Source organism: Peromyscus leucopus, chromosome 3 (genome assembly GCF_004664715.2).
Source record: "Peromyscus leucopus breed LL Stock chromosome 3, UCI_PerLeu_2.1, whole genome shotgun sequence".
NCBI classification, from domain to species: Eukaryota; Metazoa; Chordata; class Mammalia; order Rodentia; family Cricetidae; genus Peromyscus; species Peromyscus leucopus.
Genome location: NC_051065.1, coordinates 101,265,787 through 101,282,568, shown reverse-complemented (window position 1 = coordinate 101,282,568; position 16,782 = coordinate 101,265,787). Strand labels below are relative to the sequence as shown.

General features: G+C 50.5%; 1 protein-coding gene across 5 annotated transcripts in view; it reads left to right on the top strand.

Moving 5' to 3' along the window:
- The window catches only part of Sfxn5 (sideroflexin 5), a 124,009-nt gene that overhangs the window by 62,060 nt on the left and 45,167 nt on the right, over positions 1–16,782 (top strand). For all 5 annotated transcript variants that reach the window (XM_028860192.2, XM_028860191.2, XM_028860190.1 and 2 more), the window contains 3 exons: positions 4,098–4,151; positions 4,835–4,891; positions 6,060–6,125. In XM_028860192.2, coding sequence (XP_028716025.1) covers positions 4,098–4,151; positions 4,835–4,891; positions 6,060–6,125 — 177 coding nt within the window. The remainder of the gene's footprint in view (positions 1–4,097; positions 4,152–4,834; positions 4,892–6,059; positions 6,126–16,782) is intronic.

The following is a 16,782-nucleotide window of genomic DNA, read 5'->3' as shown; positions in this document are numbered from 1 at the left end:
GGAACCCCATGATTCAAAGTGCAGTGACCATCCTGGACAGCAAGTGCCTTGGTGGTACACAGAGTCCTAGGTAATGGTGTCTGAGGATGTTCCTGGTGGCTTAGGCATCATCCAGAAAGTTGGGATTTGGGGGTGAGGGTTGTATTGCATAGTCTGCAGTCTGATGATATATAAACCACACATGTTGGGGTACCTGCACACTCATCAGTGGACAGTCCGAGTTGCCCCAGTTTAAGAGGTGGCCACTCGTGTGCTTGTGTGTAAATACGTGATGTGTGCTTGTGTGTAAATATGTGACCCCCCCCTCCCCTCAGCTTTCCTCTGTCACTCAGTTCAGTTTCTCTTTACTCTGACTAGAGACCCAAGGAACGAAAAGAAATACCTGGATCCCTTGGGAGACAGTGCCTCACAGACGATGGGGTTACCTCTCCAGACACTTGGAACCTGAGAATAGACTTTTAAACTGATCTGGGGGAGGGGTGTAGATGGCTAAATCTGAAAAATGCCTGTTATGCAAGCGTGAAGACCCGAGTTTGGATTCCCGGAATCCACTGGGAAAATCCAGGCACAGTAGTCTGTGCTTGCAACCCTCGCGTGGTGGAGGAGGGGTGTGGAGACAGGTAGATCCCTAAAGCTTATTGGCCCGCCAGAGATTTAGTTGCAGTGAGAGCCTGCCTCAAAGCATAAAGGTGGTAGAGCTAGAGAGAGATGGCTCAGTGGTTAAACACGTTGGCTGTTCTTGCAGAAGACGTGGGTGAGCTTCTCAGCTCATGGCAACTCACAACCATCTCTAACTCCAATCCTAGGAGATCCAACACTCTTTTCTGGCATCTGTAGGCACTATATGTAAGTGATACATAGACATACATGTAGGCAAAACACCCATATATGTACATTAAAAATAAGTAATCAATACAGGTGGAGAGTGATTGAAGAACACATTCTACATCTCCCCGGGCCTCCCCATGCATGGGCACACAAACACATGCCAAACACAACACAACATACGCCGGGGTACAGTATGTATGGAACTGATCTAGAACTTCAAGGTCAATATTTTTCCTCATAGGACAGAAAGGTCAAGCTCCAGAAGAAATCATGAATCGGAGACCACAAGGCTAAATAGAGCTGCAGCTGAGGCCCATGGTCTCCTGCCTAGACCTCCGTGTATTGTCCTAAGTGGCCAATGCACAAAAGAATCAAGTAGAGATTCACCTGGAAGAAAATTCCTGTGCATAGCTCCTGTCAGCGCTGTGGAATGGCTTCACGTTATATAATTTTATTCAAACTGATATGGGCCAACAAATATAAATGTGCGTGTGTGTTCACTGTTTTAAAACATTTTAATGTTTAAAACATGATTTACTAATGCTGCTAAGGATGTCTAGAATTTGATTTACTGCATAGTATTGAATGTTTATACTTGTTCCTTGCGGAAATTCTTGCCAAAGAGCCATTTTATCTACAGGAATAATAAATAAGTCAATATGTGGATGGCTGTGCACATTTTCCCCATATGCAGCCGTACTTGGTAGATGCTGCTTTACACACAAACACTCCAAAGGTAAACTCAAGAGACTTACACAAGTCCTTGATGTCCAAGGCGCAGCCAGTGTCGAGATCAGCCAGGCATGGTGGTGCACACCTGTAAGCCCGGCACATTCGAGGCAGGGGCAGGAGGATCAGAAGTTCAAGACCATCCTCAGCTACGTAGGAAGTTCTGAGCCAGCTTGAGCTATATTAGACTCTGTCTCAAGGGGGGGGGGGGCGCCGCAGGTAAGATGATTCAGTAGTTAAAGTCCTTGCTGTGATGACCTGTGTTCAGATCCTTGAGTTTGGATCCACAGATCCCATGTAAAACGCTGGAGGTGGCAGTGTGCATCTATAACCAAACATTTCCATAGTGTGATGGGAAGTGGAGGCAGGAGAATTGTCCAGAGCTCATGGGCTAGCTTGCCTGGAGCATGCAGTGCAGGGACAGAGACAAGAGAGACCTCACCTCAAAACAAGATGGAAAGTGAGAATTGACTCCTAAAAGTTGTCCTCTGCCTCCAAATGCATGACCCTTGGTGTTTGTGTGTGCAGACACAGCCAGAGACACAGTCACAGCCACACACACACACACACACACACACACACACACACACACACACACACACAAAATCAGGCTGGAGATGTAGCTCAGTGCTTGCTTGGCATGCACAAAACCCTGGATTCAATCCTCAGCACCCCAGCATGGGTCTGTTTCCTGCAATCCTAAGACTTGGGAGATAGAGGCAAGACAGGAACTTCAAGATCATCCTCAGCTATACAACAAGTACAAGGCCATCCTAGGACACATAAGACTGTTTAAAAAAGGTGTGTGTGTGTGTGTGTGTGTGTGTGTGTGTGTGTGTGTGTGTGTAGAGATGGTTCAGTGCAGTGGTTCTCAACCTATGGATCGCAACCCCTTTGGGGTTTAAATGGCCCTTTCACAAAGATTGCATATCAGATCTCCTGTATATCAGGTATTTACATTATGATTCATAATAATAGTAAAATTACAATTTTGAAGTAGCAACAAAATAATTTATGGTTGATGGTCACTACAACATGAGGAACTGTATTAAAGGGTCGCAGCATTTAGGAAGGTTGAGAACCACTGGCTTAGTAGTTAAGAGTCCTTGTTCCTCTGCCAGAGGACCTGAGTTCAGCCGCTAGCACCCACATTAGGCAATTTGCAAACGCCTATCACTTCAGCTCCAGGGGATCCAGTGGCCTCTTTTGGCCTCCATGCATAGAAACACACACAGAGGGAGAAACACATACACATAAATAAATAACAAATTCTTTTACAGGTAGCCAGCAAGTCTAGATTCCAGTGCTATTTGGGTTTGAGGCACAATGGGTCTACAAGCATACCTAGTGTGTTTGTTCATCCATTCATCCACTCGGTGTGCTGACTTCCCGTTGAAACAGAATGCAGTGTAAAGGAGAAAGGGACTTGATTTTGCTCACGGTTTCAGAGGTATTGGTCCATGGTCACTTGGTTCTGCTGCTTCTAGGCCTGTGATGAGGCAGAGCACTGTGGCAGAGAGCACATCCATAGTTGAGCAAAACAGCTCAGGGCGTATGGACAGGAGGCCGAGAGCATGCATGAGGGGAAATGCCTAGAGACAGGCTATGCCTTCAAAGGCACCGTCTCAGTGACCTACCTCCCCCCAATAACTCATGGATGAGTTTTGTAGTGCCCCAATGACTAAGCCTTTAGCACATGACCTGTGGCCCAGTCGTTAGGTTAACTACAGTGTCAGTTTACTCTTGGTGAAGGCTTAGCAGGGGCACATTTCCCCAGATTCTATGTGTGAATCCCTTGAAGGACGTGGAGATTATTTAATTCTCACAAGAATCCTATAGTGGAAGGGTTCGGTCTACTTGAGGGGAAGAGGTGAGGTTCCTTTTGCTTGCTCGCTTGTTTTTGTTGCTCCCTCCAGTAATGGAAATAAATAAAATCCATTGTTAATAGAAAGGCAGAAGTCAGAAGACCATGAGAAAGTAGTCTGGAATGACTTCCATGGAAATCCACAGCTAATTCTGCTAACTACAGTTGCTGTGTGTGTGTGTGTGTGTGTGTGTGTGTGTGTGTGTGTGTTAGTGTGAGTGAGTATGTGTGTGTGAGTGTGCAAGTGTGTATGTGTGTGTTGGGTAGATAGCTGTATTTTTTCTTTCATATAAAGAGGATTACACAGTAATGTAATTCTACACTCACTTGTTTTTATTGCATCCAGCCTCACCGTAGGCATCACTGTGCACCTGCATACCAGACCATACCAGTGTCCATATAGCTCCAATTCCCTCTTGTCCACGGCTATATACTTGTGCTTTGCAAACTCATGGGGTAAACCAGGCATGGTGGTACACACCTGTCATCCCAGCGCTCAAGAGGCTGCAACAGGAGCTATGATTTCAAAGCTAGCCTGGGTTACCTAGTACATTTCCGGTTAGCCTGGATGCAGTGAGACTCTGTCTCAAAAAAGTAAAACAAACAAGCAAACAGAACCCCCAAAAGCTTTGGGCATTTCTGTTGCCTTCCTAACCTACCCCTCTCACTTTCCTAGGTGGTGGGTCTTCTCTTGCCCAACCAGACGCTGGCATCCACTGTCTTCTGGCAGGTAAGAACCTGTGGAGAGGGTTTCTGAAGGCAGGCCCCCACACGCACACATTGGTATGGAACTTCCTCACCCCATTGTCTTCTGCTTCATCCAGGCCCCTGGGTCGAGTGCTTCTGCCCCCCTGCCCTTCTCCCTAAACCACCAAGACCTTGTTCTGCGGAACAGGCCCCCAGCACACAGTGTGATGCCAGCCATTTGTGTCACTTTAACCTCCAGATGGAGGTGATGCGGTGGCCGTGTACCCTCACCTGGAACACGATCGCATGTTAGTGGCAACTCATTCTCTCCATTGGTTGCTTGACCCATGGTCTCGACCAGAGGCCTGCAGCTTCTTTCTGATGTCAGGGTCATGCTAACAAGGAAGAAGCTCCTGTTGCTTCTAACAGAGCCTCTGGCCGGCAGAGAGGGGTCAGATGGCGGAGGCTCTGTAGGAGGTGAATCCCACTAGCTTCTGGATTCTTCCGGGACAGTTTGTACGTTCAGATCTTGGATGCAAATGGTGTCAGCATCCTGAGGACCGTACCCCCACCCCAAGCCGCCCCACTCACCCAGACGCCACCTCGGCGTCCCCATCTCTCTGTACATGTAGAGAGAGTTTGCCATGATTTCCGGCAGGGGTGGAGGGGGGGGGCTTCCGTAGAGGCGACCGTCCCTTCCCTCACGTCTCTCCTTGTTGCCTTCAGTGGCTGAACCAGAGCCATAATGCCTGCGTCAACTATGCAAACCGCAACGCTACCAAGGTGAGTGTTGCTGCCTCCCCTGCGCGTGGCAGGTTCAGGTGGGAGCGACCCGGTCAGAAATTCTCTCTGCAGTGCGACAGGCCACCATGGGGGTGTCAAGCACTGCCCCCTTTGAGCGCTTGTTTATGCCGCCAGCCCCACAGGCAAGCGGCATTCAGCTTGCTTGGCATGGGTCAGCAGGAGCCTCTGGGAAGAGCCCTGCAAGAGGTGGGTGCAATAAGGGGAGGTCTGTCAGGTGTGAGTTCTGCTGGCTTCTGGGTTCTTGCAGAGAAGCTTGTGCACTCCGATACTGGACCCAGAAGGCATCAGCGTCCCAAGGTCAGAACTGCCCTAAGCTTCTGAACTCACCTAGGAGCCAGCTCAGTGTCCCCAGCTCCAGATTGCTGACCATACAGGTGGTCTCTGATAAGGCCATCTTTCCTTCTGGGCCATCCTCGGATCCAGAGGAATCTAGGTTCCCTCTGAGAGGCTGTTCTTAATATTTTCTGACGGTGGCAAAGAGAGCAGAGTTAGAAGCTGGCCTTTGTAGTGGGAACTTGAGGGGCCAGAGACTCGAAGGATCCTGTCTCATCGAACCCTGCATACCTAGTCTCTTCTTGCAGGTCTCACCCATGTGGTTCCACTCAGTTGCCTCCTATATAACCTTAAGCCAGCTACCTCCAAACTGCAACTGTAGCAAAGACAGGCTCTTCAGCTTTCCTTTAATTCTTCTTTATGTTGGGACTTGAGATCTTTTGTTCTGTGGAACTACTGGGCAACAGTAATGTACTGACAGTGAAGCCCCCTGATGCCTGGGCTGAGGGGCCTGTGAGAGCCAGCTAGACTGGCTGGTGAGACAATGCCATCTCACACAGACAGTGTGCCAGGCCTAAACACCTGCTCACAACACAGCCTTCCTAATGGGACCCTAACAGCTTGGGCATAAAGGACCTGTGTGGGCCCCTTCTGTTTCCCACCGTCAGTCAGCAGTGTCTGCCCAGATCTTTCTAGAACAGGGCGGAAGTAAAGGAGCCCAGTGATACCTGCCCCTGCCTTGTATGTTCTGCTTCGAAGGTTGCTGAGGGAGGCCTGGGCCCCTTTGGCTTCCTGAGGGAGTGCTTCTCGCTGGCCAAGGAGACCGCTGGAGCTTTGGACACCCAGTGTGTCTACCTTTCTGCCTGTCTTCCAGCCTTCACCTGCATCCAAGTTCATCCAGGGCTACCTGGGAGCCGTCATCAGTGCTGTCTCCATCGCTGTGAGTAACCACCCAGCTCCCGTGGGCTGCTGCCAGGGTGTGGGCAGTGGGGTCTGCAAGGGATGCCCAGCCGTGTTTCAGAGAAGAGGCCCTGATAGGAAGAACACAAATTGGCACTCCAGGGCATCGGGGAGGATGGAGATGCAGAGTTCGGGGTCGGGAGGTCGGCCATCTCTCTGTCCCTGCACCCAGCACTCTCTTTAGAACGGCTCCACTCTTTGTCTCTCTAGTGCAGGATTTTCCACAGAGCAGCCTCTGGGGCACGGTCTCTGGCTGTCTACAGTCCCAGTTCACTGCTTCCAGACTCATGAATTTCCTCTCCCTAACTGAGCTAGGGGTCCCTGGACAGCAACTGTGTGAAGCCTGAGGCTCCATGAGTAAAAGGTGTGTGTGTGTGTGTGTGTGTGTGTGTGTGTGTGTGTGTCTTTTTCTTGGTCTTTACTTGTCGCTTAGAGAAGGCCATTGGCCTTCAGTGGAGCTGGTATAGAGGGGACAGAATTGTCTCTATGCAACCTCTCCAGTCTTGGCTGGAGGGACACTCGTCCAGCCTCCCCGGAAGGTTTAGAGAGCTCTTCAAGCCCGGCTCAGGTTGAGTCTTTGCAGACCAGTAAGAATAAAGCTGGAATGAGTGAGTGTGGGATTGGTGGTTCCCAGGTGGGGACAGCAGGCAGGCAACACAGTGTCTTGGGTCACAGCCAGAGCGAGGAGTCAAGCCTCCGAGACATTGTCCAACCTTGTTCCTACCCCTGTATGTATGTCACTTCCTGGGTCCCCTTTGGAGTGGCTCCTTCTAACCAACTCCAGGGGGTGAAGTGCCTTCCACTTCTGACACTAATAACACAACAAATGCATTAATTGTTAGCAAAGAACGGAAGTACGAATCAGGGCTGGGAATGCGGCCCGGCCGGTAGAGTGCCAGCCTAGCATGTGCAGAGCTTTGGTTTTGACCCCCAGCGCCACGTGAAACAGGTCATGGTGGTCCGTGCCTACACCCAGAACTCCTGGGGCGGAGGCAGGAGGACCAGAAGCTCAGTCATCCCAGGTATGTAGTGAGTTTGAGTCAGCTTGGGCTCCATGGGGACTTCGTCTTGACAACAAAGATGACTGAACAGCCAAGAGCACAGGCCGCTCTTCCAGAGGACCTGGGTTTGATTCCCAGCACCCTCGTGGTGGCTCACAGCCGTCTGTAACTCTCTTCTGGCCTCCCCAGGTGCTGTACACGCATGGCGCACATACATGCAGGCAAAACACGCACATAAAAGCAATTTTTAAAATTTTTTAAAAAAAAGATAGAAAATGCAAATGAGCATGAAGAAAGGATTCACATACACTAATCTTTTGATAAACCCTCTTCCTCGTCTCCTCTGTCACTAAACATAATTGTACACACTGTGTGTGACAAGCCATGCATCCTACACACGCATCGCTATTGCTGTTCTTCTAAAGTAGAGCTTTGGGGCTGTCCTCAAGTGGCCTCTTTTATTTCACTCCCACGCAGACCAAGCCATCTCCAAGAGGCTGTTAAGTGGGCCATCCCTTCTTGTGCCTGGGATCTCATTCTTCCCTGAAGCCTGTGCCTTACCGCCAGTTAGAAGCTATATGCAGCCAGACCTGTGTAGACGGCTCGCTGTAGGAACACTGCAAGTCTGCCTGCTGGCCCTGCAACCCTGCCTGAGCCTAGTGTGGGAGTCAGAAAGACGGAGGCTTCCTGACTCTGCTGGGCCAGGGCTCTCCTGAGAGGGGAGAGGGCTCATTCACCACCTCCCCGCTCAGGGAGGCAAGAGGAGTTCGGAGCCTCCCTGGCTCAGCTATTTCAACGGTCTCTCCCTTCCTGGAGATGTTCTGATGAAGCAGAAGGGTCTGGGAGGAGGGGGCCCACACAGGGAAGGGCTTGAGTGAAGAGGTCATTGCTCTGGTACCTTCCCCTTGGGCTCGTGGCTCAGGAATTCTACTTCTGAAAGCTCTGGCCTCTCTTGAGTCCCAGTCCTTAGGATCCAGCTGGTGGTGGGGTCCTGTTCATTCCATCCTTACACTTCCCAGGCCTGTACCGTGCTCAGATAGCCTGGTGGAGGAACACAGAACCCGGCAGAGTTACTTGGGCCTTGGGCCTTCACACTGGGCTGTGCCTGCACAGTGCGGGACACCCTCCCCCTCTTTGCTCGGTTCCCAGATTCCCCCAGAGGAGATTTTCCTTGACCTAAGTCCCAGAAACCTCTTGTTCTTCCCACACTCAGTCACACCCTGTCCTCTCATTGTCCCCAGTGGATTACAAGTTAGCTAGGGACAGGCATCTGTCCTGTCCCCCGCAGAGGGAACCATAGAGCCCTGTGCCATAAATACCTATTAATTAGGCTGCTGATTGATCGCTGGCCTTGAGAGGCCCCTCCTCTCCTCTCCAGGAGCCTGAGCCTTAGCTGTGGCGCGTCCCTCCGCCTGACGACTTCACACAGCGAGGGCCTCACTCAGGCAGATGGAGTGGAGTTCCTGACTTGGAAAATCGGCAGCTTGCTTTCTTTTCTTTTGTGTGTATAAATCACAAAACTGCCTGAGACAGGGGCTTGATTTTATTTTCCTCTCCCTTGTTCCCTGGAACCCCAGGCCCTGCAGCCTCATTAACTGATTTCGGCTTCAATTAGAGACAAATCCCCTCCCAGGGCGAGCCTGTTAGGAGCAGATGACCTGCAAACAAGTGTCACGGCCCCAGTGGTTGGCCCAGTTCTGGCATTAATTAAAACGAGTCCCTACAAGCAGGTGGCTAGATGGGGCCTGATGGGCTGAGAGCAGATCCCAGAGACTGAGCTAAGCTGAGGTGCGGCTTCCTCTGTGGGGTCTGCAGAGCCTCTCTCTCTCTCTCTCTCTCTCTCTCTCTCTCTCTCTCTCTCTCTCTCTCTCTCTCTCTCAGGAGAACTCTTGACCTTGGCCAGTAGCACCCCCTCACCAATCAGACATTCCCCCCAAATGGAGCCTCATGCTGGGCCCTGGACTGTTGGGGTGAGAAGCTTCTCTGGGGCCCTCATAAATAGATTTGGCAATGTCTGGGCACTTGCTTTAGAAGAAAAAAGAAATCCCGTCTTAAGTTATTTTTGAAACCTAACAGTTTGCCGTCTTTTAACAAAGGAAGCCTCTCGCGGTTTTCTTTGTGTTTTTCTTCTGAAGTTCATGTGGAATGCTTCTAGGCTGGCCTTCATGATCTCTGTGAAGGGAGAGAGCAGGCAGGATCCACGGTCTTTCTGCAAAGCCTGGGATGTGCCAGACACTTTGCAGGAGCCCTGGCTGCAGCTATGGCCTTCAAGATGCTGGGAGGGTGAGTGGAGAGCATTGGGGCCGTCAGAACCCTGGTGGCGCTGACTCTAAGGTACCTAACTCAGTCCCAGGGATGATACATGACACAGATGGAGAAAGCCAGCAGAAGGCAGGGCTGGATGTCCCAGAGAGAGGGCACAGCAGATTCAAAGGCATGCAGGGAGATAGGAACGGATTCTGGACACCATCAGAAGTGTGTCTGCCATGTAGAGAACAGTGGTGACAGTGACAATAAGTTATAGCAGTGGTCTTCGTTAGGGGCTGTGAATGCCACAAAGGGAATCCGAGACTGGCCAGTGCAGGGTCTTGGGCAGAAGTAGGAGGTGGCAGGTGCAACCCACTGACCACTAGTTCCTGGGTGGGGATGGACCTGGGGCTGGGGAGGAAGGCTTAGTGCTGACATCTGTGACTTGCCAGGGGTGAGTTGGTGGACCCTAATGACAAGAGACACTTTGGTGTCCTATCCCTGACTCCTTCATCTTCAGCCAAGTCTTAGCTACATTGGCCTCTCCTCAAAGAACAATGCAGACCCCCCTTCCCCAGTCCTTCCTATGTTAGATGCAGCATTTGTCTGCAGGGAGAGGCCCAGGGAATCTTCTGGTTCTCATCGCTTGTCGGCGACCCCACCTGCCCTTGACGGTCAGGCTAGTGACCAGCCATTCAAGCAGTAACAATGGCTAATCCTTACAGAGTGCCAGCGCTGTGCTAGTTCAGCCCCATTTTACAGATGGGGAAATTGAGCATGGACTGAAGTCTAGATAGAGCAGAGCCTCTGCACCCCACCCCAGCTTACTCACATACTCTTCAGTTAGCATAAAGGCTCCTTTGTCCTGTTTCCACTAGGGCTTACTGAGATTTGAGAAGAAATATTACTGTACCCTTGGTAGGCTGGTCCCCCCCCCACAGGCACCCCAAGATTAGCGGAGACTAGAGGTGGCTCTTTAGATCTACCACCAACCTTCCGACTTGGTTTCTGGACGTCTGTCTTCTGGCCAACATTAAGTCAGCGGTATGAGTCAGAGCCCACCTTGCCTCCTGAAAGGCAAGGTCTGACTGGCTGTTCGCAGGGGCATAGCCAGGCCTCCTTTCTGTTCTCAGAGTTCCCAGGGTAGTTGGGACAGAGTGGCACCCATGAATCCTAGTCCAGGCTATCGTCATGCTACTTCCCCCTAAGGTGACTTCTGGGTTGGAGGGGCCATGGCATAGACCCAGCAGCCGAATCTGAAGCGTTCCAGAAGCGTGCAGATGGTGGTGCCCGCAGTGGCGAGTCAGACGTGAGAAGCAGCCCTGCATCTGTCCTGGGGAGGACAAGGGTCTGATGTAACCGGTTTCCCACAGCCAGCGCACTGGTCCCTACGGAACGCAGTTCAGGCTTTCGGGGTGACCACCGCTCCCCGCAGATCAGCCCCTCAGTGGCAGCTGGAGCTGACTGTGGCTGTTGACCAGCTATCCCATCCATCTTTGCTGCTGTGCCCGTGAGCTCACCGCCAAGCCACAGGGTGCCTGAGGCTAGAAGACAGTTGACCTTCAGGAAGGGTCGCCAGTCGGTCCACTTGGTGGCCAGGTTTAGTTTACATAGCTGTGCCCTCTGGTGGGAACTTCTGGTACTTCAGTGGTTTCCTGACCCATCCCTTGCCTTCCAGGACCCACACAGACCTTTGGGCGTGTGACTGTCCAGTCACCCAAGCGAGGTCTAAGGTCTGATCTTATTCCTCCTGTCTCTTGCCTTCTCCCGCACTGTTCTTCAGGACCCCTTAGACCCCATTGGCAGGTACAGCAGGGTTTGCAGAACCTTGCAGACAGCCCAGTGTCCCGTGACTCCGAGTCTCTGCAGAGACTTCCTCCCTCCTCGATCTCTACCTAGCTGCCTCCTACTCACCCCCAGGGTTCAGTCAGCTGCACTTCGTCTCTGAAGCTCTGGTGACTGACCTTCAGGGCCCCCTCCCCCGGTTGAGTATGACGTGAGCCTGGAAGGTGCCCACAGACCAGGCAAGCTCAGTGTTTGTCAAGGAGATGCAATGGTTTGCAAGGCCGGTCTGCTCTGTGCCCTCCCCGTTTCTCCTCAGACATCATTCATTTTGATGTATCACTGAGTCCACACTTATTTTACCACAGACTGGGAATTCAGTGGGCAGGTAAGAGAGACAAGCCTGGGCCCTGGTACTCAGTGTCTGTTGGGAGAGATGGATTTCTGTACAAGTCCACAGATACGAAATATTGTGGTGTTTTTTCAGTTATCAGAGGCACGCATTATTTTGATTTAGAGACGTGTAAAAAGGCAAACACATTTGTATTTAGAGACTGAGATACGTGGAAGAAAGTTCTGGCCTTGGGCTGGGGGTGAGGTGGTAAGCTCAGTTGGTGAAAACGCTTGCCCTTTGCCTTGCAAGCTTGAAGGCTGGAGCTTGATTTCAGAAGTCGCATAAAAATCCGAGCGTGGGCTGGAGAGGTGGCTCAGTGGTTAAGAGCACTTGCTGCTCTTGTAGGGGACCAGAGTTTGGGTCTCATACTGGGGCAGTTTACAACATCCTGTAACTCCAACTCCAGGGGGGCCCATGCTCTTCCGGCTTCCACAGGCACTCACACGTAAGTATACACACACACACACACACACACACACACACACACACACACACACACACACACGTTAAATTAAATTTAAAAGCCATGCATGGTGGCCTATAGAGAATGCTAGAGAAGTGGAGACAGACAGGCAGCTCCCTAGGGCTCACCAGCCAGCCAGCCCAACTTACTTGGTGACTCCAGGCCAGCGAGAGACTGTCTCAGACAATCAAACAAACACAAAAATAAAACGTGAACAGCATTTGAAGAACAGTGCCTGAGGATGTCTTCTGGCCTACACAGAGACACACACAAGTATGCATGAACACAAAGCACACACACATGCATGAGTACACATGAACACAAAGCATGTGCACACACATAGACACACAAGTACACATGAACACAAGTCACACACACACACACACAAACACCCCTGTAGTGGTATTTGCTCTGACCATGACCTTGGGCTATAGGGCCTGAAGGAGGCTATGCTTCCTACCTTTGTATGTGACCTCTTCAAAAGAGAGGAGAGGGGGTCACGTGGTCCCTTCTTCCATTTATTTATTTATTTATTTACTTATTATTTATTATTTTTTATCCTTGCGTGATCGGACCCCAGATGACCTAGGAATTGAACCCGGTTCCTCTGGAACATCAGTCAGTGCTCTTAACTGCTGAGCCACCTCTCACTTCTCTTTGCAGTGTTTGAAGATTAGCTACCTAATTGAAATATATCTATGTATATCTAGAAAACTTAACTAACATGACTACAAGTTTGATTATCATAGATGACTAATTATTAATCTGTATTTCTTAATTATATAATATAATTTTAAATGAGTTACATAAGCATAATACCTTAAACAAGAGTAGAAATATACATATAGTATAACAAGATTAACTTTAAATTTATATCAATAAACCAAAATCCATAGCAATGTAAAATATTTCAAACAAGTTGTTGCTCTTTAAAAGTAGATTCAATAATCTACCCTTTCATCCTATCATGTCTATATCCCCTTTTCTTCTTTAAAAAGAGATTGCATTTATAATCAACCTGTTTTAAATAAAAATAAACATTCATAAACAATATTTTGGGAATTTGAGTGTAGCTTTTCGTACTATTTCCTTTTTTTTTAAGAGGTCAATTGGCAAGAAGCACTGCCTCCTTCGGGCTGTGTAGCCCAAGGTCATGGGCAGAGCGAATACCACTACACACCCTACGTAATGTTCCAGTTCCAGGCTCTTCCAGCAACTGTCAGGGAGCACCCGAGCAGAGAGGAGGGCTGACATTTAGGTTGAAAGGGAGGCATGATGGGAACAGTGCTCAGAGGCCCTGGGGTGGGGGTGGGGAGACCTGGTTCACAGGAGGACCTCCCCAAGTTAGTACAGAGTGAGGTCGTTCAGGGCCCTCTGGCTCCTGGGATGCCGTGAGAACCGGTGAAGGCTGTGTCCATTTTCTCTTCTAATATTTAAAGTTTAGTGTGTGTGTGTTGGAGAACAGGGTCGGTCAGCTTCAGGAGCCCGTTTTCTTCTTCCAACATGTGGGCCCTGGGGATTGAACTCGGGTCGTCAGACTTAGCGGCAAGTGCCTTTTCCCACTAAGCCTTCCTGCTGGCCTCAATGCTCACTTTCAGAAGAGCCCTTCTGTGGCTTCTGTGAAGAGCCAGCGGGGAAAACGGAAGTGTAAGCTGCTTAGGAGAAGGTAGGGGGAGGTGACAAGGGGAGGTGACAAGGGTGAGTGGAAGCGGAGGCAGGAGAGCTGCAGCCATGATGCCCGGGACCAGGCAAGTCGCTGGGGGCTGAGTGGCTTCCCTGCGAGCCTGGAGAAACTCTTGTCTAGGAAGTTCCAGAATTTCTTCAGGAGCCTTCCAACTGGTAGCAGACAAGGATGCCTGGGTGAGGGTGAGGCAGGGTTCGCCAGCCTTTGCTGGGGAGGAGCAGAAGCTTTAAAGGCACAGTGCTAAGGCCTGTTGTGACAGAGGGGTCCCCAGGTGGCTGCGTGTCCAGCTCAAGGGAGGACACAGCCAGGTAAGAAGTGAGATGGCCGCTTCCATCAGCCTACCTGGTGTCTCTCCGAAGGCCTTGCAAAACCAAGGTTGCTGTCGGCCATGAGGCCAATGACAGACACCAAAGGTGTTATGTCATGGGGTGCCCACCTGACCTGCTGTTCACGCGTGCAGCTCCTACTAAAGAAGAAAGCTTTGGGGGCTGGAGAGGTGGCTCACTGGGTCAGAACACATACTGCTTTGACAGAGGACTCAAGTTCAGTTCCTAACACTCAAGGTGGGCTCCTCACTTCCTCCAACTCCATCTCCTGAAGATCTGATGCCCTCTTCTGGACCCCACAGTCATCTGAACTCACGTGCACATACCCACACACAGACACACACATATGAATAGTTAAAATTTTTTAAAAAATCACCATACATGGTAACACAGACCTTTAACTCCAGCACTCTAGAGGCAGAGGCAGGCAGATCTTTGTGAGTTTGACTTCAGTCTGGTTCACATAGTGAATTATAGGCCAGGCAGGGCTACACAGTGAGATCATGTCTCTAAACGTAAGTGAATAGATAAAAATGAAATGAAATTAAAGATTTTAAATGCAGTCTCTTTCTTAAAAGGTGGAGTGGGGAGCTGGCGGGCTCCTTTGACTGGAGCTCAGTTGGTAGAGTACTTGCAGAACACACTCAAAGATCTGGGTTCAATTCCCAGCATTGAATAAACCAGCCACACACCTGTAATCCTAGCACTTAGGAGGTAGAGGCTGGAGGACCAGGAGTTCAAAGTCATCCTCGGGTAATTTGAGGCCATCTTGGACTACATGAAATCATGTCTCAAAAAAAAAAAAAAAAAAAAAAAAATCAATGAAGGATTAAAAACAACAACAACAACAAAAACTAGCAAGCCCCACATGGATGGGGTAAAGTTTAGCAAGAAACACATATCTATCTGGAAGTAGGCCAACATACCCACGCCCAGAGAGGGATCTAGGGACTACAAAGTGGAGAGAAGGTCCATGCTGAGTTGGGAGTTCTCTAGGAGGCAATATGGCTGCCTCGCCCACCCACCAGTAGTGGGTGTGGAGTTTATGCCAAAGACACAGAGGAGGCAAATGGCCACTTACCCTCACCTCCTCAACAGCCATACTGCCCCCAGAACCTTGGACAGGGACAGACAGCCTGGGAAGGATCCCAGGAAGGGCTGCAGTTCGGGGATTGAAGCCCGTCTGTTCTTGTTTCTTGGGGTCCTTTGGCCTGGAACATTTGGTGGAGCCTATTAAAATTAAAAAGCCAAGTGGCTGGAGGCTCAGAATGCCAGCTCATTTTCCCTGGCATGGTAGGTCCTGTTTAAGGGAACCAGCTGGCATTAATGGCACACAACTCATCACGAACAGCAGCTAGCGATCAGAAGAATCAGAGCTAATAATCAGGTTCAGGAAAGATAATGAGATATGGAACAGCATTGCCGAGGGTCCCCCAGGGTCTGTTTTAACAGCCTCCAAAATAAGCTACAAAACAGAAATTAACCAAACAGGGGCTCCATTTGGGCAGGGGGGAAAACAAACAAGGTAGAGATTTGCACACGAATTCCTAGTGTGGCCATGCCCACGCTCAGGACCCGTGGGACAGCGGCCACAGCCCGAAGGAGGCACTGGGCCTTCCGTGACCACTTGCCTCCAAGGAGACTGCGAGGTCAGAGCTGCTGGTGAGAAGACGAGCTTCTTGCCACTCCAAGGAGACTCTGGCCATTCTTTCCTGCCTCAGGTCCCCATTTGCATGGGGCAAACCAGCCAGCTAGGTACCCCTTCAAGACAGCGACAGTCCTAGCCAGTGGGGAGAATGGCCAGCCAGGGAGGGGTCAGTCTCGGGCTGGCACAGCAAGTCTTGGTGCGGGCTGCAAGCAATTGTCTCTAGTCTCCCACTCCTGCACTCCAGCTCTGCCCAGCCTAGGAGGCTGCCAGCCATGCAGAAGCTTATTAGGCCTCCTTGTTCTCTTCCGCTAAGACTCCTGCTTCCTATTCCTCAATACTTCATCATCTTTATGCCTGCAGCTACCTGCTGGGACAGGGATATGTCAAAGGCCCTACCTCCCATTTATGCAACACCTGGACCCCAGTGCCTAGTGGGCCTTTGTCAGGGATCCCATGTTAGGTGCATGCTCCATGGTTTGGGGGTATCAGGCCATTGCTTCTTTTCTTTTCTTTTTTCTTTTTGGTTTTTTGAGACAAGGTTTCTCTGTGTAGTTTTGATGCCTGTCCTGGATCTCGCTCTGTAGCCCAGGCTGGCCTCGAACTCACAGAGATCCGCCTAGCTCTGCCTCCCGAGTGCTGGGATTAAAGGTGTGCGCCACCACCGCCCAGCACGCCATTGCTTCTTGAGAAGGAGGCTGTGTTAGTTGCTTTCTCATTGCCGTGATCAAACGCCCACAGGATAACCTAAGGAAGGGAGGGTTTAAGGCTGGACCCTCGGTTTGAAGATGCTGTCTATCACGGCAGGGAAGGCATGGTGACGTGGAGGTGGCTTGTCATACTGCAGCCACACTAGGAAGCGAAGCAAGATGGATGCTGGTGTCCAGCCTGCTTTCTCCTTTTTATACAGTCTAGGATCCTGACCCACATTAGGATGACTCTTCTTCCCTCAGTGGACCCAACCTAGAAGCTCCTTCACAGACAGACCCAGACGGTTATTTTCTAGGTGATCTTAGATTCTGCCAAGGTAATGGTGCTAACTATCATGGAGGCCAGTTGGAAAGCAGGGGTGGATCTTTGGAATCGGCAGGCCCT